We start from the raw sequence: 21,739 nt of genomic DNA on the forward strand, positions 1-21,739 counted from the left end.
AGTACAGGAACCCGCACCCAACTCCTGGGGCGAGTCGAGTAGTCGCGGGGGATTGGGATGCATATGTTTACTTTTGGTGGTCTCACGTTGAGCTCGGCTGACCATATGTCGTTGGGCTGGTTCTTGTAGTTCGAGGCGGGGAGGGGAAATGTTGGTGCGTGGGGTCCGACGGGGCTTTTGCGTGCCGTGTTGATTAGGTCCACCTTGCAAGATTAAATCGGATCGATTCGCCGTGTCTCGCGGATATGAGGGCATTGATCTCTTTGTCACCTCGTAGCAAATGTGTTAGGGTATTAGAGACATAAAAATGGATACTATCCTGAATCTTAAATTGGATGCTCTAACATGCGTGTGTAGATAGGCAAACATTAGTGAGAGTCTATCTATATAAAATATATGGTTAAAATATTGAAAGTAAGGATACACCTGTAGTTGCTATTTCTGTAAAATAACCACCAGACAAAAGCCTTGCATGTCTAGTTATGTGGGCTAAGTTATACCCACTGGTCGGGTAAGACTTGCTGAGTATTAGAATACTCAGGGTTTGTTGCCACATTTATTATTACAGGACACCCGGACGTCGACTTCTGCCCCTGTTGTGTCAAGTTCATCCGCCGGGATGCAGAGGGGTGGCAGGTCGAGGAGCGGGACCCTTAGGTTAGGGCGCTGTCGAGTTGTACACTTGTGGGCTGAGTGTGCAGCCTTTCTGTTTTGCGCAGACCGGTCTGACCGGTCATGGTTAGTCAGGGCTTTTGCAGGCTAGTGTAGTTGTAGGACCTAGTCTATTCGAAATTCAGTGTAAAGTTTGTAAATTATGCAACTCTTGTAAATTATATGTATATTTGAACTCGGTTTGTAAAACTTATTGTTTTATTTTCATTGAGTTATACTTTCAAGTAATATGCCGTGCTTGTACCATCTGCGCCCATCTTCGCGTGGGACTACCGGTGATGTTTCGATCGGGCCGTGGGTTGAGAAAGGATCGCCAAATTAAGCCGTTAAGCTAATGCGCCCGATGTGTTCAAATGACGGCCATTACGCTTAATTAGAGTTTTAATTTGGCGGTTCTGTCACATCAGTGTGGCTGCCCGGAGTGGAGGAAGGAGCACGGCGGCGCGCACGTCGCCGGCCGCCGTGGCCGGCTGCTGCTCGCGGCCGGAGGAGAGCGCAGCGGCCGCGGGGAGGGAGAAAATGAATAGGGTTTCGACCCCCCCCCCCTCCCGCAGATTTCGGCCTTTTAAGGGCCGCGGCGACGAACCTCAGCTGTCAATCAAGATCAACGGCCGGCAGCGCTTCGCCCCGCGCGTGCGTCCGCATGGGCCGGATTGGCAACCCGCTCGTTGGCGCTCGGGCCATCATTCACTGGGCCGCCGCCGCCGCCGCATTACTGCTGCGCGCGCACACGTTTACGGGCAGCGCTGGGCCGCTTTCGCAAGCTGGGCCGCGCCGCCGCTGCGTCGTCGCGTTTACGGGCCGCGCTAAGTTGGGCCACGTCCGCTAGCTAGGCTGGCTGCCGCTTCTGTTGCGCGCACGGGCTGTGCTGAGTCGGGCCGCCGCGTGGCTTTGGGCTGCACGTTTAAGTTTTCAGACCAGCATGCGAATTACATTTTTCATTTAAGTTTTCAGTGTACTTTGCTCCATTTAAGCACAAATTTAATTAAGTTTTTATTAAGTTTTAAGTTTCTGTTTTGAGATGCCTCTGAATAAATGGAACCAACGAAAAGTTTGTTTAGAGTAAACTTGTGATTATTTCTGACCAACATTGTTTTAATCATGAGTATTAAGATGAATTTCGATTGTTTTCCCCAACAGTGATGCATTTTGAAATTTAATTGCATGCTTTTAATCAGGCCAACGTAGAGTTATTATCATGCTTTTATTTGCATTTCATTATATATGCTTACTAAGTTAAGTTTCATTGATCTTATTTTCAGCTACTAATGTCAATGCTGTGGCCTCCTACCTGAACAACATTGAGCCGCTCAATGGTGCAAACTTTCATGAGTGGAAGGGCAAGGTCATCACGTGCTTGGTTTGGAATGATCTTGATGTTGCACTGAGGGAGGATAAGCCTGCTGCGCCTGCTGCTGGAGTTAGTACAGCTCCAAATGAGAAGTGGGACAGATCTGATCGCATGGCTCTCGTGGTGATGATGCAGACCATTAGTGCTGGCATCAAGGGTGCCAGCACCACTAAGAATGCTCAGGGGGTTGATCTGAATGCTAAGGAGTACCTGGCCAAGATTGAGGAGAACTTTAAGAGCTCATCTAAAACTTATGCTAGTACACTCATCATGAAGTTGGTGGGTTCTCAGTACAATGGTCAGACTGGTATAAGGGAGCACATCCTCAATATGTGTGGCATGGCTAACAGGCTTAAGGAAATGCAGATGGAGATCTCTGAAGGTTTTCTTGTGCACTTCATCATGACGTCACTGCCTTCACAGTATGCTGCGTTTAAGATTAATTACAACACCAACAAGACTGTCTGGTCTATCAGTGAGTTGATCAGCTACTGTGTTGAAGAAGAAGAAAGGCTTAAGACTGAGAAGATGAAGGATGTTGTCAACATGGTCGGCAACCTCAGCATTTTAGGCACTCCTAAGAATCAACAAGAGTCAGGTAGTAGCAAGCAAGGCCAAAGAAAGTATAAGAAGCCTGGGAACAAGAACTATGGGCCCAAGAACAACAACAACAAGTTCAAGCGCCATCAGACCAAGGGCGGCAAGATGTTGTGCTCTTTCTGTGATTCGCCCAAGCATCTTCAGAAAGCATGTCCTGGATTCAAGGAATGGCTGAAAGAACAAGGTAAGTGTGATGCTGTTTCGTTCATTGATGAGTTATTCTTAGCAGATTTTTCTCCTAATACTTGGTGGATTGACTCAGGTGCCACTGTGCACATCTCTAATTCATTACAGGAATTCCGTTCGATCCGAACTATAAGAAGGGGGGAGCGAAGCATAAGAGTGGCTAATGGGACTCCAGTTGAAATTGAAGGCGTTGGAAGCTTCCACTTAGAATTGCCGAGCGGCTTCCAGCTTAATTTAGATGATGTCCTTTATACTCCTAGTTTAAAGAGAAACTTAATTTCTGTTTCAGCATTAGATGATTCGGGTCATTTTTGTGAGTTTGGAAATAATCAGTGTGTGATAAAGTTTAATTCAATAAATGTGGGTCTTGCTGTCAGGCAAGGCAAACTTTGTATGCTCTCTCTTGATAATGATCGGGAGGCAAAACCTAAGTCTATTGGGCTCGGCCCCGGGCCTACAGCGCGACCTATAAGTAGAGGGTCAATCCCATAGGGTTTCCCCATCCCAAATCTCGTGATTCTCACGTAGTCCACCCTAACCGATCGCTAAGCGCGCTGGAAGACTCGGAAGCTCGAGTGCCACGTCCGGGGCAGTCTCGGTGGTGCCCCGAAGGACGCCGCAACCCCATGAAGTCGCTCAAGGAACGACTACGCTACGTCTCCGACTCCGCCCTCGTCGTCGACCACATCACCACTGCACGGACAACCATGAACGCCACGGCCGCTGGTAAAGGACCGAATGCTCATGTTAATCCGCATTAGTGAACTCAGTGTGATTTACTGTGTAGACTAGATGATCCTGTTAAGTTCTAAGTCAATGTATAACTAACATTGTGGGCTTGAACACGAATGCGGAGGATGTATGAGATGTGCCACTAGTCACCATTTAGATCAATTTTGTTCAGTTAATCCCTTCTCCAAGGTGATTAAGGGGATATTAATTGGGATTTTTTAAAATCCACTGTCATCCTCCCCGGTATGACCCCCTTTAATCCCACAAAATGAAATGAGTGAACCGGAGGGGGTTGTTGGTCACTCAGTCTGTTCTGGTCACAGTTGGAGCGGTAAAAGTGGGCGCTCGCTCATCACTAGAATCGCTCTTAGCCGTTCACCTGTCACCCCAACCAACAGCAAACCTCTTCTCCTTTCTGCTCTTCTTTCTTCACACCATTTCACATGCTCCATTCCCTTTTCTGTTCCTCCTAGCACCAGGGAGCGAGGGGATCAAAGGTTTGGACCTCGATCGATCTTTCGGTTTCTCTCTTTTGCTCTTCATTCATTGTTGCCGTGTTGTTGGCTGCTTGTTGCTATACCCGGCCTACAGCTTTATTTCTCTTCCGTCCTCGATTTATTTTCCTTTTATGATCCGATCGTCATTCATCACCTCACAGAAAAAGGACGCCTCCATCAAGTAGTTAGAGAATACGAGCACATTGTTTAAGTTAGGATTAATAAGCATACGCATCTCATGTTGTTGCAATCCAATCAGGATGGAAAAAACTAAATTTCAGAATCATTTTACTTGTACATGATTTGCACAGCAAAGGCCCAACAAGCTACCTGCACAACAAGACGCCAATGGTGAAGATCTGCTGCATCGGCGCGGGGTACGTCGTACGCCAACTCGACTACCGGCGCATGTTCGACGCCATGCACAAGCCGGCCTTCGTCTTCGACGGCCGCAACGTCGTCGACGTCGCAATGCTCCGGGAGATCGGCTTCGTCGTCTACTCCATCGGGAAGCCGCTCGACGACTGGCTGTCTGGCTCAAGGACATGCCAGCCGTCGCCTGATATATATGATCCATCCGGCTTACTCATTTTATTTCCTCGTTTGCCTGATAGTGTTACGTTAGCTCTGTTTCTCATCAGTTTCATTTTTTTTCAGAACTTAAACGTTAGCTCGGTATGCATTTCTTCGTTGGCTTTTTTAATTATGTACACGATGTTTATTTAGCCACATTCTTTGTTTGCTTCTTTTAATTTTTGGGGTACTTTCTTAGATATGGAGATATTTGCGTAGTACTAATTAATAAGCTTTGCTTCATTTATAGTGTGTCAAATGCTGGCAAAGCATCAGTGCATCACCAATCCTGTTTCACGCCATTAACTCTGTTCGCTGTGCTGTGGTTGATAACTTGTGCTAATTTATTGTGAGAGAAAAATACTGTTGGCTAGCTGATTTGGTGTAAGAAAAAATACTATTGACTGGTTGCAGCGAATAGAGTGAATAGTTCAGTTTCGGATATCTCACTTTAATTAATTAGTCAATTGAGTTATTAGCGGTCAAAAATCGTAAAAGCCCAACCCAATCCGACGTCTTGTCAGAAATTTTTGGCCGTATCCGCCCACCGCCCACGTTCTCTCTGGCGCCTCCACAGCCGTCCGATCGAACGCCAACGGCTTCCCCCAATGTCACGGCGCGCTAGAAAACCCCAGCTCCTCCCCCTCCTCGTTGCGAAAGCCTGGCTCTTCCCTTCCGAAAGCAGCGACACGCCAAGAACAAGAACCCACCCGCCGTGCGCTGCTGCAAGGGGAGGGGGAGGCGGCCGGCCCGCTGCAGGAATCGGCGGAAGGTTACTCACTCGCCGTCGATTGAAGGAATCCTCTAGGTTTCCGTGACCTCCGAAGGGAGACGATTGGAGGTAGGTTTTCTAGTATCCCCCAGTAATTTAGAGTTCTTGATTTTTCAGATTAGTCGTAAATTTGCAAGCTTGCGGCAAGAATGCTGTTGAACACTACCCATTTTCTTGTATGACGAGTAAATTTGCTTGGTTTTGATGAGCGATTAGGTTCTTTGGATGATACGGGTATCTAGTTCTAGCGTTCTTGGGTTTTCCGTCCAGTATCTAGCTCTTCTTTCCCCTAAACAATCTAATCGAATATCCTATTCTTTTTAATCTAAAAGGTCCCGTATTCTTATTTCTGGATGGAGCAACTCTCTCAAGATTTGGGGTAAAGTTTGGAGTCGTTTGAAAAGTTCCCTCCGTACTGAATGTCGAAACAAGGGTTTTCCCAATTTTTCCCGCATCGTCCAAAAAAAGCCGCTTTTTTTGCGGAGGGTGCATTCAAGAAACACTATTTATCCATGTCCATGTAGAATTTCAGTTCCTGGTTTTCATATGCTCCGTTTACGGTTCATCCATGTCGTGTTCATCATTTCTGCAATTTTCGTTATATACATCTCAGGCATGCCGCCGACAGGAAGGAAGCACTGGTGCAATGTATGCAAGAAAAGCTTCCCATCTTACCATTCGCTCGGAGGCCACATGAATCTTCACCGCGTCAAACGCAAGCAGAAGAAGCAAGCAAGGAGCACACTTAGCCTTCCAAACATTGGTGATGGCTTCCGTGGGTATGGGCTCCGGGAGAGGCGACATTGTACCTGGTTGTTGTGTGATTCTAGTGACGATGAGTACCTGACAATGGCTCCCAAAACGGAATGCCAGTTGTGCTTCAAGGTTTTTGCCTCCAACCATGCACTATCCGTGCACATGAGGGCGCATGCTCGCCATGAGAGGAAGATGGTGGCAGAGGAGGTATCAAGAGAGAGCAATGGACACTCTGATCATAAGGTCGTTGTGTCTACTCCAGTGATGTTGACATATGGGATAGAGGAAGTGAATGCTGCGCGTGTTCTTTTGATGATCTCTGGATATTCTGGCGTGGATTCAGCTTCCGAGCATTGCGATGAGGATTATGAGATGGATGGCAACTCGGCCTACCATGTGCAGAAGAGTGAGATGGAGCTGGACTATTTTTGTCACGGCAAAACTGGGGATGCTGAGTTGATGATGCCAGAAAGCCCCAGTTCTGATGTCAAGCTGAAGTTCACCAGTCTTTCGCAAGTGTTGAAGGCGACAGAAAGCCATGATTGCAAGCTCTGCGGCAAGGTCTTCACATCCAGCAAAGGATTGGCGAGCCATAAGAAGTTTCACAAAGTTCCTGATCATGAAAAGGTTGCAGCATCACCCAACTCTGCAGTGTCTCAAACAGGACAGCAGCTGCTTGAAGTGGATAGCCGATTGCTATGTCTCAATCTCAACCTTCCAGGTTTCAGTGACAGAAACTACAGAAGCAGGAGTGCAAAGTCTGCAGAAACTCCGTGGTGGACGACAAGTGCTTTCCGGAGTGAACGAATGCTGGGCATTGTCTGAAATTGGTAGTGTCAAATACTCTGGTGACAAACAAAAGCTAGTTGATTGAAGGATATTGATGCCATAAATGCCCTTGATAGATTTACTTAGTAGTCAATAGTATTTTGCTATTAGAAATGCCAGCGTTCTTACATGTAGCACTGCAGTTTTGTTTCTCAACAACTGATTCTTTATCCAGTGACAGTGAAGTGAGGGCCATGATCTCATTTTCGGTTGCCTGTATAGCAGGCTTGTTCAGGTTGTTAGAAACTTGCAATGCATTTTATTTTGTTTGTGACTCTGCGTTAACAGAGATGGTTTCTGAATTTGTTCAGCCCATTGCTCATTTTATCTTTCTTTTCTAATGCTTATAGAGTTATATCATTATCTAGTATTATCTACAGTTACACAATTGAGTGTTTTGACTTCCCAGCAGTGTTGGGTTTACTGCAGGATATGCATGTATGATTGTTTGACTGGTATTTCCTCAGGTCGGAAAATTAGTGATTACGTTTGTAACGTCACGCGCGTGCCTTGACTGTATGGTGACTGAAAGTCCGTAAATATTTTTGGTTTGTATATTCCGTTTTGCACTAGTGGTTCTTCTACAGCTGTCTTGCTCTTCTGCAATGGATAGAGAACGCACTGCAAGCAGCATTGCTAAAACAGGACATCAGCTCGTCTAGTATAACAAGATTTAAAAGGTTTGGACTTTTGTGAAGGAGGCACCAAGGTTTGAACGTTACTCTGGAAAGAGAAATATATGAATGTACAGAGAATAAATGGCACATCATCCTCACTCCTAGAAGTATAAGGAAACAACACCCAGCAGGTCCACATCAACACTCCATCCTCCTTCCTGCACTTATGTTGTGAGAACATGAAGCTGCAAGCACTGCCCCTGGTATCTGTATGTCGCCTCCACTTCAAGACCCCACGACAACAATTGCTTTGCTCCAAGTCCTATGTCGCTTCAAATATAGGGGCATGAATTCATTAGTAGCAGAATACATAAAGAAATTAGAAAGTGAGGCAATCCATACTGAATTGGACGACCAAAGTGGTTCTCATGATTGTTTTGTTGAAAAATGCAGTACAGTATGACTTTCACTGAGATATATTTCATATAAATGGTGCAGAAAGGGCACATCAGTCCTAAACTTTTTTTTTTAAAAAAAAGCCTTTTTTCTCACATAGTTTTAGAAAAGTCACAGCAGACCAAAAACCAATCCATCTTCATTATCTATGTGCAGCCTGGCAAACTCTTTTCATCCACAATTGGCAATAAAATGAAGAAGGATCCCTCTAAAAGGGCATATTTATGGCTTGATAATTCAAGAAAATTTCCATAATATGCAAAATGCATCCAAACTGTCCTCATTAGTTTTATTACAAAATCCCAGGTGCTTCAACGTGAGCAGACAGGAATGTACATAAGTTGGGACATACACAGAAAGATCAGTAGTGGAAAATATGACAAAAATTTCAAATAGCTTCATATAGGTTGCATGACCAGTCAAATTATTAATTAACATTTCCAGAAAAGTAAGAGCTAATAAACCAGTAATAAAGTCAATTGTGGGCTACAATAGTACATCAATAAGCAATGTTCCATTAATGCTAGAACAGCAAAAGATTGGTGGAGCATTGCACAACAAATTCCTCCAGCAATGTTCTTGTGAGCACATAAAACACAACGCCAAGGGCGATGGACACCGGTAGGGCAGGCAACGCCTTGCGGAAGAACGCCAGCAGGAGGAGAGTGATGCCAAGCCCAGCAATGATGGCAAGGTAGCAGGCATACACTGTCAAGTAGTCATACATCGCCGCCCTACCGACCAGAACACTGTAGAATATGAAGTCCCCCAACCCGAGCTTGATAGCCCCAGATGAGCTCAACCCAATGCCATCTTCATCTTCCTCCTCTTCCCCAGATCTCTCTGGGCGTCTGTGGATCAAAGGTACCCTCATTTCAGCAACAGCCACTCTATGCTCCCGCAATGCGGATACCTCCCCAGCTTGTTCAACTGTAGAATCTGAGCTCAAAGCAGCCCCCAGTGTCGCCCTGGGCCTCGAATTATTAACGTTGCCATTGCCAGCTGAAGTGGCAGCTTCATGAACTTGGGGCGACGAATTGTTTCCAGAGTTGGCGTCAAGATTCCTCCCCAATACCTCCCCAATCACCTCGACCGTGGTGGAACTGGCATCCAAATCCGCGCCAGGCTGCCTCCCTTCCCTCCACAAGCGCCAATTTCGGCCGTGTCGGGGATCCACCGGCCTCGCCTCGTAGACCAGCGCCGGTATCTCCTCGTTCCTCTCAATGGCGAGCTCAAGCAGCACCTTCAAAGGACCACCAGGGAGCAGCACGGCGGCGAGGTCGTAGACGGCCATGGCGACGAGCAGCGCCCAGGTGGTCCACTCGGGGAGCAGAGTGAACCAGAAGGCGGTGAGGACGGCGACGGCGACGAGCGCGGCCTGGTGGAGCGCGATGGGGACGGAGGCCGGCGCCAGCGCGGCTAGCACGAGCGCCCCCGCTGCGTTGGGGAGGAGGAGCGCGAAGGAGACGGCGTCGAGCGGGAGGCGGAGACGGGAGAGCAGGAGCAGGGCGACCTGGCCGCCGAGCACGAGCAGGACGGCGAGCGCGGAGAAGCCGAGGTAGGCGCGGAGGCAGGGCGTGCAGCGGAGGTAGAAGAGGAGCGCGAGCAGGAAGGTGGCGGCCGTGACGGCGACGACGAAGGTGAGCGCCGTGAAGAGCGCGGTGGGGATGTCGTCCCCCCCGCCGGAGACGCCGCCGCCGCCGGCGGCGGCGGCGATGGAGGCGGAGAGGGGAGACGGGGAGGAGGGCGAGGAGAGGAGCGAGACGAGGAGGACGACGAGGAGCATGCAGGCGGAGACGGGGTAGACGATGCGGGTGATGTCCTCGCCGAGCGAGTCCAGCACGGTGGCGCCGGCCGGGGGGTCGCCGGGGACGGCGGCCGCCGCTTCGGCCATTTTGGTGGATGTGGGAGATGGGGGATCGCTGGGCGCAGGAGTATTGACTTGTTTTTATCTGTCCGCTCACTTCAGTCTTCTTGTACATCTCCACACAGTTTGAAGTATTGGTGTAAAAGATTCCTGAGAAAAATGTTGTCTTGCGTTATACTCCCTCAAAAGAAAAACGATTATCCTACTTCGAGAGGCCTCTCGATTTAGCTTCAGTCGAGAGCCCCTCCCCGCTACAGTAGAAAAACAATGGGGAAGAAAGAGATAACAAAGAGAAAGAAGAAGGCAACAAATCGAGCAATCCACGGTCTCGAACTCGGCGATGGGTGGGCGGGAGGTGGGCGGAGCGATCGGCGGCGGTGGAGGCCGGCGGGGTTAGGGATTTGGGTTTCCGGGTTGGGGTGGGGTTCCATTACCGGCAGGTATAGAGGGATGGCCGCCGGCGGCGGCAAGCTCGGCGGTGGTTCCAGGTTGTGGGCGACGAGGGCGGCGGCGATGACGCCGCCGGCCGGGTGGTGGAGGATGGCGGTTGGGCGGGGCTAGCGGCGGGGGAACTCGGCAGCGAGGTAGGGGAGGTTAGCGGAGGCGGCTGGAAGGAGGGCAGGGGTAGGGGTCAGGGAGGCGGTCCTCGCCGGCGTCGGAGGCGACGCCGGTGAGGGGGAGGTCCGCGGCGGGGCGGGGGTGGGGGCGGAGGAAGGCAAGAACGGGTGAAGCGGAGGAGACGAGATTGAGGAAGACGATGTTGCTGTTTTTTTCTTTTTTAATCCAGCTACGCGGTATATGAGGCGGAGGGGGTCTCCACGGAACCTTATCCGGAGACCCCTCTCCACGTAGAAACCTCCAAAGAAAAATACAACTTTTGCATTCTAAAGAGTCAAACAATTTTAAATTTGATCAAATTTATATAAAAAATTTACTAACATTTATGTCTCCAAATAGATTTAGTATGAAAATATATTACATGATTAATCCAATAATACTTACTTTGTAATATAAATATTAATACTGAAATTATTTGACTTCCCGAAAAGCGAGAGTTGCATTCTTTCTGGCACGGAGGGAGTATCAGATTCAGTCTGGTGCGTGGTGCCTTTGTTACAAATCCTACCGAGAACAGTAATCTCCAAGAAACTCTGTTTGGTTGTGTGCCATGGAGCACGCACAACATTTTTCTGATCATGGTATCCTTGGCTCCATGCTGTAATTCACCAGCAACTAGACTAGCTGGGTTGCATGGGTAACTTGGTTTTCCATAGGTGCTGTGCTGCAGACCTGCAGTGCTGGTACCTGGGAGTTCTTACGGATTTCAGTTTTCACCGTAGGTAGATGGAGCTAAAGCTCAGTCGTTAAGCTAGTTTATTCATCAGGCACCTGGACTGATTATCACGCCATGCTAACCATTAGGTCTCGGGTCAGTTAAAAATGAAAGCCTCATAGTATTTCAGTGTTGTAATTCATACAGATTGATGCACATGATCGTACGCATACAAAACGAAAGAAAAAAAATGTGCCTTGTAATTTGTAGACACACGATCCATGAAGTTGCATCCAAAAAAAATACGGCAGGAGCACTGCCATCACATTTACGGAGGAAAAGCATGATAACTGACAGAAGGAAAATGATAAAAGCCATGAAAGGCCCTCCACACGCTTGCTACTTGACGGCGATCTCCTTGATGTGCCCAAGAACTTATTGGCACTGCAAATTCTCCTTTGAAAGTTCGCCGGTTCCTCTCCTAGATGTTTCACAGTGTGCATTAGAAGACCTGCCACATTCCGCCGTTGTTGCTTGCCTGCTTGGGAAGATGATGTAGTTATTGATGCCACCAACCCTCGATCGATAAGTTTTCAGCCAGCACCTGTACCATTACCAAGCCCCCAGTCGAGGTGCACATCAGCATCCAAACCTCCCTTGCATAAACACAATGTAAACACAAGCACATTGCTGTTTCTTCCACCTGATCACATAGCCAGCAAATCGAGTTGCATGGCCAGTGTCTTGCCAGTAATTTGTCCGCTGTGAGAATCTTACTTTGAACTCAGCAACCAAGCAAAACATTTATGCGAGCCCTCTGCCTGTGCCTTCCAGATTGAGTTTTCATCAAGCATGCAGTATGATTCTGAAGAACTGCACCGTTGAGGAACACAGATGATGAGGCAGTAGCTAGCAGAGTCGTCACCCAAACATGCCATCTTGCTTCTAAGCCCAACTGCTCCTACACTTCCAGCAAGAAATCCCATCAAAAGCTGTCAAACGCCTTAGCAATATCAAGCTTGAGGAAGAACGCAGGGTGTTGGATCAGTGCAGGTCCTTCACAAGGTTCTGATATAGGTAATTACCATGAATACTTACTTTTTTTATTAAGTCATCCTGGACCCTGGAAACTAGCAGGTTCAGGCAACTGGGAAGTCTATTGGCCAACAACTTGGAATAGCTTTGCAATGCTATGTGTCGGGCTGATTGGCCTGTAGTCCCCCACACATTTTGCATCGCTTCTCTTGGGTATCAGTATTCGGTACTGTTTGAATTCAGGCCAGGGGCGAGAAATGCTGATCATGTTGACTGAAGAAGTTTGCTGCAGACATTAGATCCTCTTTTACCACTGGCCAACAAGATTTGAGGAAAACCTCAATGAACCAATCTGAGCTTGGTGCTTTGTCGAACTCCAGGTCATGAGTTACTCCATGCATCTCCTCTTCGCTGAACTCATCCTCCAATTGATCCAAGTTCTGCCTGACTATGCCATGAGAATCCCAATACAGAGTACTGGATCATGCTGAGGGTTGCAGAACAGAGCACTGAAGTGGTTAAACAGGCATTCCACTTTCTCAGTATGACTGTACAAGAACGACCATCAGCTTCAAGTTGCCAAATAAAAATTTTCCTCCTCCTGTCGTTTATCTGCATGAAGAAAAGCCTCAAACTAGCCTCTGCTGCTTTGATGGCCATCAGAATCAGATGAGACTGTTGCTTTGCCCTAAATTTTTCAATCGTGGTCAGACCAAAAAACCAGTTCTTTATATCACTCTTCAACTGAAATTCAGATTGGCTAAGGTCCATACACTCTTGCACCACATCTAAAATCCAAATCAGCTGCCTCGCGCCCTCGCCACACAATATTGCATACATCTCTATTGAACATTTTTGTGCTGAACCTTCAGAAATTCGCCTATCGTGAAAACAGGAAAATCTATTTGAACAGTACCAATGCATTCATACCTGCTGAGAACATAAACAATCAACACTAGTAAAAAAAGTACTAACACAGTAGCAAGAGCGAGCAAATGCCGATCCAGTAGCAACATATAGCAACTTCATGATTGATGATACATGGTGGAGTTGTGGTACCTTTGTTACAGATCCAGCTTCAGAAATCCAAACAAATTGTCCAACAAAAAAACATAAGCATTTGCCTAAGTGAACGCATGAAGGCCATCCATCTTGTAAATAGTATACATCACTACATCAGAATGGTCCATCCAAGGTCTCGTCCTCGAGTGACAGACATTTAAAAAGCTCCTGGCAATTGGAATGCGAGGTTGATACTAAACCTCTGCAATGAGTACATTCTGACTGCAACAGAAATATAGCACTTGATAATAAGTAAATCCACAGATAGGCAATGTATCAAGTTAATTGAAACATGGTGAAACCTGAAAATTTTCAGCTCATGGAACTAAATTACAAGTGGAGCCCAGATTGCACTTCTGCTTACCTTCCATTAGTGCAAGCACAGGCTGAGCTCGAGACAGCATTGGGCTCCACCTCCACTGCCCACTGTCCCCATCTGTGGTGCAGTAGCCCCTGCCTGAAACCAAAACACTGTTGCTCCCCACCTGATTGGCTCTGCAGCAGAATGTTAGGCAGTTTATGGTTCAGTTGCTGTGAAAACTGTGCTCATAAAATGTGGTATGTGTGGTTCTTGGCAGTATTTTGGGGGGGGGGGGGGGGGGGGGTTGTTCGTCTTTTCTGCAGATTAAGGCATTAGGAGAAGTCGAATGTGGTTTTCCAGAGTGAATTGCCTGGTTATGTACTCTTAGTTTGCTCGAGATTTATGCTTGTCCTTATGGACTAAATGGCAAACTACAGGCAAGTAAAGATACAAACACAGAAATTGCTCATGCTAAAGTTCAGTAGATCACTCAAAAGAAATTTGTATTTATAGTAGTAAAACAATTCCTGTTGATCTAACCATAGCACAGTCGAACTTTTCATCCTGCAACTATGAAAAGTGTAATTGCAATAGCAATTAGCTGGTAACAACCTGCAGGACTGCAGCTGTTTCAGTGAGATGTTGATGTAAACACAGTCCTTTATACATCTAGTAACATGGTAAAACTTCACGTCCAGAATCCCTGCTGTAGCTTACGCATATCAATTGCTACTCATAATCCCATTTACCTTCCCCTCTTGAACACTGAAATATATTCAGATGTTTCATCCCAGGTAAATTTTATCTTTCTGAGAACACTAAACCAATGGTAAATTTTGAAATAATTTTTTTGGTGTCAAATTAAAGAAATAATAGTGACAAAAGAGTAGGATAAAAAAACACGGCACAAGATCTCACCTGAATTAGCTGTGCAAGGCAAATGACATTCAACATATCTAGAATGGATCCCTCGATGGATGATGACACCACAAGGTATCACAGGGTATAAACCAGAAAAGGTACCCACAGTTTTCTACCATGGTCAAATGGTCGAAATTCTTTTGACACTGGTAAATTTAAGTGGAATTTCAATCACTGGCAGCTTTCTACTGGCAATACCTCGACCTCTTTAAAAGGCATTCCCTTTCTGCAGTTTCTTATCATGTTTAACCTTCTAATTGCATCCTCCATCCGCCTTTCAAGACCTTCAGGATGCTTGGATGGAATAAGACCCCTTTCTTCTATATCCTCCAGTATTTTCTCTCCAGCCTCCATTCTCCCTGTTGCATACATAGCTCCAATGAGTGTGATATAGGTTGTAATATTCGGCCAAAGACCCTTAGATTTCATCTCTACATAAAGATCTAGTGCATCAGAGATACGCTTGTTGTTGCATAAACCAGTAATAATAACATTGTAACTGACAACATCAACCTTCAATTTACATAACTCCATCAACCCTTTCAAGTGCAAAGCATCAGCAACTTTGGATTCTTTACAAAGACCGTGCATTAGACTAGTGAAAGTAGCAACAGTTGGCACCATTCCTGAGCGCATCATACTGCTAAAAACTATGACTGCCTCCTCAAGTTTCCCACATCTACACAGACCTCTAATAATTGAGCTGTCAGCAACTTCAGGAGGCACAACACCAAGAGTTTTCATTTCTTCTTTTAGCCTGAATGCTCCATCAATCTCACCAACCCGACATTTTGCGTTGACCAATGCAATATAATGTGTATGGTTTGGTTGGAGCCCTCTTTCTAACATCTCACGTAAAACTTTGTGACTCTGATCCAAGCAATTTTTTCTGATTAATCCATTTATCATGGCACTATAAGTTTTATTGCTGGGTGACATATGTAACCACTTCATACAATCGAAAAGTTGTAGTGCATTATGCATCTTAGATTTATCACTGAAAACTGTTATCAGTATATCAAAAGCAAACTTATCAGGAATAATGCCTTCTAAGGCCATCTTCTCCAAAAACTTAACTGCAATGTCAATCATCCCGCACTCAGAAAGCCCAAGTATGAGCAAGCGATATGTAATGTTGTTTGGTCTGATCCCTTTCCTCACCATATCTTTGTACAGATAAAAAGACCTTGAAAGTTGTCCCTTCTTGACATACCCATGCATAAGTATGTTATAGCTAGCGGTGTTTAGATAAACTGCATTCTTATGCATATCAGACATCACCTTTTTCATAGTATTTAAATTTCCTCCTTTGAGGTACCCTTTCATCAATGAATTATAGGCAATACAATCTGCATACAGGCCTTCCTTGCATATAATCTCCTGGAAAACATAAGCAGCAGCCTTCCCTTGGCCTTCATTGATAAACCCATTCAACAAGCAGGTATATGCAACAGTGTCAGGGACTAACCCTTTCTCTAACATCATCTGCAACACGATGAATGCAGGAAAAATTTTGCCTTTCCTGCAAAAACCACTGAGAAGAATGGTGTAAGTACGGATATCAGGTAAAAAGTTGTTTATGACCATTTTCTCACATAAATCCAAAGCTTCATCCAGGGTTCCATATTTGCATATCCCAAGAAGTAGTGCATTGAAAGTTTTCTCATCAACAGCAGAAGGTATGTCAAGAAGGCAGGACATAAACCGCTTCGCTTGTACCAAGTGGCCTCCTTGACATAATCCTCTAAGCAAATTCTGATATGTGCGAACATTTGGAAAATGGCCATATCGGACCATATTATCATAAACTGAAAATGCCTCAACTATGTTACCTCTGTGGCAGTAACTATTTATTATGCAGTTAAAGGAGACAGAATCAAATGATATCTTCATCCTAGACATGTATTGTCTAAAGTGCTCAGCCTCTGTAATCATTTCCTCTCTATAGAAAGCACATAACAATGCATTATGGATGACTGCATTGGCAACTAGCCCCCTTCGATACATGTCCACGAAATGCTTCAGTGCTTCCTTGGCATACCCAGCCTTACAATAGTAACAAATTAGAGTTGTGTATAGCACATCATTAGGTAAAATTCCACTTTTCTGCATCCTTGACAAAATTTCTTTTGTTTCATGCAACCTAGCCATCCTGCACATGCCATTGATCAATGCTGAATAAGTGATAACATCCGGATCAACTCCATCCTCAAGCATACTCCTTAAAATTTGTTTAGCCTTGGAAATCGCACCTACTTGACATAAACCATCAATGAGAATGGTATACATTGTTTTATTGATGGTTATGCCTCTTGAACTCAGATCTTTAACGAGATCTAGAGCAGGTTCCAGCATGGAAAATTTGCAGTAACCATTCAACAAAGCACTATAAGTTAGTTCACTTGGCGTAACACCAGTAATTTGCATTTCGGACAGAACACTAAGGGCTTTATCAGTTCTCCCATTTCGGCAGTACCCATCAATCATTGTAGTGTAAGTAGCTACACTTGGAGCCAAAGTTTGTCTCAGCATATGATTGAAGACATAGTGAGCATGGTTTATCTTACCTTCACCGAAAAAACCATTGATCAAAGTATTGTATGTACATTCATCAGGTGTTAAGTTATCTTCCTTCATTCTTTTGAGTAAAAGGAAAGCACGTGCACTCCTGTTTATTTTACATAATTTATCTATCATGATGTTATAAGTATAGACATCAGCCTGTATACTATTCCTCTCCATATCTTCTAGAACACACAGGGCAGCCTTAAACCTCCCCTTCTTAACATGCCAATGTAGCATTGTATTATAACTGACAGAATTAGCTAAGCGAGAACTCTTCATCTTCTGAAGCATATCTTCAGCTTTTCTAAATTCACCCTTAGTGCACAGGGAATTCAGAAGAATATTGCAAGTGGTAACATCCAGAGGGAATTTACGGGCCAAACTTTCTCTCAAGAATAACCAGGCATGTTTTGATTCCCCTTCCTCCACAAGAGCATTAAGGATGGTATTGCAAGCAACAGCTGAAGCCTTAAATCCACAGTCATCCATAAAGAAAACTGCCACAACTGCGTCGACCACTTTTCCTTCCTTGACATATGCTTTGACAAGGAGGTCAAAGACGGCACGATTGGTGGAATCAAAATGTGAAATGGTCCGCAAGAGGGAGCTAAAAATAGCATTGCAGGAGAAGCCTGTCAAGGCAAGATGCCTCAACACTGACATTGCTTGTGAATGCATTTGAGCCTGGATGAGAATTGGAACAGCCATACAGTAAATATAGGTAATTCGGTCTAAACCTGGTCGCTCCACAATAGAACTCAGTATCTTCAAGGCCAGCTTTCCATCGGACTTGTCAAGCCTCCCAAATTTGTAGGCCATGTGATTCAAGGTCTCCCACCGCTTCATAGTCTGGATGGCGATGATGCTACTATCAATCCCATGCGCTGAAAGAAAGAACCAAATTAATGAAATAGGGATTGATGCCCCAAAAAGAAGCAATAGTAATAGTACACAGGAACAGTTTATGTTATCGGAAGAAAGAGCAACATGTTCGGATTTCTAAGTTATGTGGAGATGATCTACACTTGAGATGGGTCCAAACAGAGAAAAATGAACCAGAAAGATAATCCTACTTCAGAGAGTTACATATTCCCCACTTGCATAAATTCCAATCAAGTACACATTAATGAAATGGTTTGCATAAGAGGCTATAAGTTGATCAAGAAAGCATCAAGACAGAATGAGAGGCAAACATGCACGAGAGGCATAGCAAGCAGTGCCAGCAGTGTGAAGTTTGCACGAAGCAGTGACTGCTTCGTGCACCTGTCTGTCACTCCATCACGCTGAACTCAACATACACTTGCTGCCCACTAGTAACTAACTGTAGACAGCAAATTCTTACCGGCCTAGGATTTGCATTTTGCAAAACAAAGATGGACTAAAATAGAGTATACTAGTAAGTATCCGACTTCCTTCCCCTAAAAAAGAATTAAAGAACCAGACATACAGGTTCACTGACTCACTGCTCTGATTTGCGATACTAAGTGGTTACTGGCTCGCGTTTCCGACGGAGGATTTACCTGAGGTGGTGTTGGCGCCAGCGCCAGCGCCGATGCGGGGGCGCGGGGGCGGCCTCGCGCGGAAGGGGAGCCGTGAGCAGCAGGCCGCTGCCTTGTATTCGACGATACGACGGCGGTACAAGGAGTGTGCCAGCGACGACGACGACATAGTGACCAGGCTCGGTGCCGAGCCACCGACGAGGAGGGTGGGAACTCCGTCCGCCTCCGGCGAGGCGGTGCTCGACCGCTCGCCGCCGTGGAGGCGAAGGCAGAAGCTACGGTGTGGGAAGGTCAGCGAAGGCCTCGCCCTCCCTCCACAACAATGGAAGCGGGTCGAGTTGAGGGCCGGGGCCTGCACCTGCGTGAGCCCTCGAGGCTGCGAAAACCGGGAGGGACCACCGGCGGCGCGCGGTGGCGGAATTTGGGGGGGTGGGGGAAGCCGGAGCGGGCGAGCGGCCTGAGCTGGACGACGATGGATGATGGAATAAGGCCAGATGCAATGGGCCTCTCCGCTCTTTCTCGAACCAGGCCCAACCGCCTCCGGCGCGGCCCACACGTCAGTCGGCCTAGGAACACAAATCTCAAAGGAGACGGGTTCACCAGGCCCATCGCGTAGACTAGGTCCACGAACATTCCAGTTCGTATATCCGTTCGTCTTTGTCTGGTGCCCTGTGCAAGCAAGCAAAACCCCATCCATCTGTTTCTCCCCGGAGGCCGGAGCCTCGCCGCCGACGCAGGGGAAGGAGAAGGGAAGGTCCCGGCGGGTCGAGGAGAGCGGAGGAGGAGGAGGATGGGCGAGTTCGACGACTACTGGGCGCGGGCGTACAGGGGCGACTCCGGGGTCCCGCACTCCGACCCGCAGCGCCTCGTCTCCACCTGGACCGGCGCCTTCGCCCTCGGCGCCGCCGCCTGCGTCCACCACCACGCCTCCGCGCTCGCCTCCCACATCAAGTCCCTCCCCGCCGCGTGAGCGCCCCCGCCTCCCCCCTCGTCCTTTTGTCTCTCTCCCGCGATAAGATCCGTAGTACCGATTCCTCGTGTTCTCGCTTGCGGTTGTGACCATGTTTGTACTTTGAATTGCCATGTGTCTCTAGATAGATCTGTCTGGGCCTTGTTCTACGTGTTGGAGGGGATTTTATGTGATGTGTTGAGCCAATCTGGGTTAGATGCATATGTTCTTGGAGTACCTGTGCAATTGCATTCCAGACTCGGGGGAAAGGCTATGCGAATTTAGTATATCGACCCGAACATTAGATATCTCTTGAGCCCACTGTGTCTGGATATAGGAAATTTCTTCATCTGGCATACTTATTACTCTGTGACTCCGAACTGCTGTTCACTCCGACCTGCTGTTCGTTTACAATCAGATCAGGAGACCTCCATTGGAGATATTCTAAGCGCTGATCCATAATACATTAACACAGAGCATTTTTTTTATTTACTCTATGCCTCTATGGTTAAACCTTTCCGATTCTATCAACGTGACATTGCTGAAAAATCTTGAATCTAGACTAGATACACAACAATTAATGATTCATATCCTAATCTTGTATATCGACCAAATAGTTCAGTACTTTGTGATCATGCAAAGATAAGGTAACAACATGACTTATCATCTTGATACACTCTCCCTAGCGACTGCAGTGTGTCAGGAATTCCTCTTTATGCATAATCATACTTTTAGGTGAATATCAAATAAACTTGGTGTATGCGCCGTGCAGCCCAATTTTGTGCTAGTTTATGTAATGGAATTTGAGCTCGACCTAGAACTAGAAATGTTGAGTGTCGATGTGTGGGGCTGCAGTCAATCAGTCATTCATTTTTGGATCATGATTTGGTCCATATATGGTTTTAGGTTCTTGAGTCAGTTCAATTCATATAAATGTACAGACATTTATGAAGTTCGCATACGGATATTCCAACACGTAGGACATTGTTACTCCTCTGATAGGCCTTTCTAGCATTCATTGTTGAAATGAAAGCCAGAATAGTGGTAGCAGATTAACCAGTATAACTACCATATTAATTAAATTTTAGGTGCTTAAATGGGAAGATTTTAAAAATGTGTTCTCATAAATTTTGGTATAAATTAATACTCACTAGGCTTCTATCTATAAAACTTACATGGTTTAGAAGAATTTTCTGTCACTGAGCTGCCATGTATGTATATAAACAGTTGGATTATCTGGCCTTGGGTTTCAATCTAATGCTTTTGGATTTTATGCTACCCATCAAATTTTATCCTTGAAATACTCCGAAGCTAAGGTGTTAGCATTGTCATCACGTAGTCTGTCATCCTTTGTTATAGCTGTTATCCATTAGCATCTAAGGTACATTTATTGTTTTTCTCATTGTGAATGAATGACATATTTTTCTTATAGAATCTTTCAGTGTTATGCCTGTGTGCTTAAAATCCCTTCTATTTTTTTCTGTTGTTTTCTTGCCCTATACAAGATGATTGACATATGTTACCATTTATCTTAGTTGGCAGGACATGACGATGATGCTTGATCAAAAGCGCTGGAAGAAAATCCTCGAGAAGAAGCAACAGAAAGCTTAAGGTGAGCCAATCTCTTTTCATGTATTAGCTTGTTGATATCTGTCACCTGCTCAGACTTTGCAGTCAAACGTTGGGTGAATATGCTACCTTCTCATGTTTTAACTTATTTACTTTCCTCTTGTGTGCTACAGATCATTATACCTCCAAGCTTCTCCAGCCGGTTCGATGAGTTTGTCTCTAAGTCATGAGTTGTGGTGCAGAAAGTTTCAGAGCGACCAACTTTTGGTTTTCCTGCGTAGTGTTAGAAATTGCCTGTCAAAACGGATTTATTGTGTTAAGCAGCCCATATTGTGCTGTTTAACTCCAGCACAAATCCTCAAGATCAGTGCTGGATGATTTGTTCATCCTTAAAATCTTTGTTACTTTTGACCATGCAACATATCATTAAATCTGCGGCATTCATTATATTTTCATGTTATGTTTGTACTCCAAACTGTCGACCTTACAGGCTGTAGTTGCCTGATTAATGATTAAGTAGAGCGGGGTGTTGCATTCGCCAAGATGGATCACTGGCATATCTGCCCAGAAGGAACCCGAGATTAGGGTATCCATTTGCCATTACTGAACACACAGAGTCATAGAAGAACGTCCAGAAAAGGAAGAGCAAAGTGCAATG

General features: G+C 45.9%; 4 protein-coding genes and 1 long non-coding RNA gene across 11 annotated transcripts; 3 read left to right on the forward strand and 2 right to left on the reverse strand.

Moving 5' to 3' along the window:
- Window positions 1-3,878: 3,878 nt before the first annotated feature.
- Window positions 3,879-4,858, forward strand: LOC120648546. The gene is made up of 2 exons (XR_005664987.1): window positions 3,879-4,038; window positions 4,350-4,858. It is a non-coding gene; the product is annotated as an uncharacterized LOC120648546 (long non-coding RNA).
- Window positions 4,859-5,206: 348 nt separating this feature from the next.
- Window positions 5,207-7,277, forward strand: LOC120650395. Its single transcript, XM_039927510.1, has 2 exons — window positions 5,207-5,452; window positions 5,997-7,277. The coding sequence occupies exon 2, from the start codon at window positions 5,999-6,001 to the stop codon at window positions 6,962-6,964; it is 966 nt and encodes a 321-aa protein (XP_039783444.1). The 5' UTR covers window positions 5,207-5,452; window positions 5,997-5,998; the 3' UTR covers window positions 6,965-7,277.
- Window positions 7,278-8,304: 1,027 nt separating this feature from the next.
- Window positions 8,305-10,268, reverse strand: LOC120650396 (presenilin-like protein At2g29900). The gene has a single exon (XM_039927511.1). The coding sequence runs from the start codon at window positions 9,932-9,934 to the stop codon at window positions 8,564-8,566; it is 1,371 nt and encodes a 456-aa protein (XP_039783445.1). The 5' UTR covers window positions 9,935-10,268; the 3' UTR covers window positions 8,305-8,563.
- Window positions 10,269-11,339: 1,071 nt separating this feature from the next.
- Window positions 11,340-19,049, reverse strand: LOC120650398 (pentatricopeptide repeat-containing protein At5g55840-like). 7 transcript variants are annotated; one of them, XM_039927518.1, is made up of 7 exons: window positions 18,585-19,035; window positions 15,781-17,948; window positions 14,497-14,858; window positions 13,642-13,772; window positions 13,275-13,499; window positions 12,279-13,145; window positions 11,340-12,141 (listed from the first exon to the last, which is right to left on the reverse strand). In XM_039927518.1, exons 1-3 carry the CDS (start codon window positions 18,730-18,732, stop codon window positions 14,820-14,822), a joined length of 2,355 nt encoding a protein of 784 aa, XP_039783452.1. In that variant the 5' UTR covers window positions 18,733-19,035; the 3' UTR covers window positions 11,340-12,141; window positions 12,279-13,145; window positions 13,275-13,499; window positions 13,642-13,772; window positions 14,497-14,819. The 7 variants fall into 7 exon arrangements, with proteins under 7 accessions (XP_039783452.1, XP_039783449.1, XP_039783451.1 ...); XM_039927515.1 differs by having other exon boundaries at window positions 12,279-13,148; window positions 14,497-17,948; window positions 18,585-19,049; XM_039927517.1 differs by having other exon boundaries at window positions 11,340-13,148; window positions 18,585-19,011.
- Window positions 19,050-19,195: 146 nt separating this feature from the next.
- On the forward strand, window positions 19,196-21,541 carry LOC120650399. Its single transcript, XM_039927519.1, has 3 exons — window positions 19,196-19,529; window positions 21,048-21,124; window positions 21,255-21,541. Exons 1-2 carry the CDS (start codon window positions 19,354-19,356, stop codon window positions 21,121-21,123), a joined length of 252 nt encoding a protein of 83 aa, XP_039783453.1. The 5' UTR covers window positions 19,196-19,353; the 3' UTR covers window position 21,124; window positions 21,255-21,541.
- The last annotated feature ends 198 nt before the right edge of the window (window positions 21,542-21,739 follow it).

Source organism: Panicum virgatum, chromosome 9K, assembly GCF_016808335.1.
Source record: "Panicum virgatum strain AP13 chromosome 9K, P.virgatum_v5, whole genome shotgun sequence".
Classification (NCBI taxonomy): Eukaryota; Viridiplantae; Streptophyta; class Magnoliopsida; order Poales; family Poaceae; genus Panicum; species Panicum virgatum.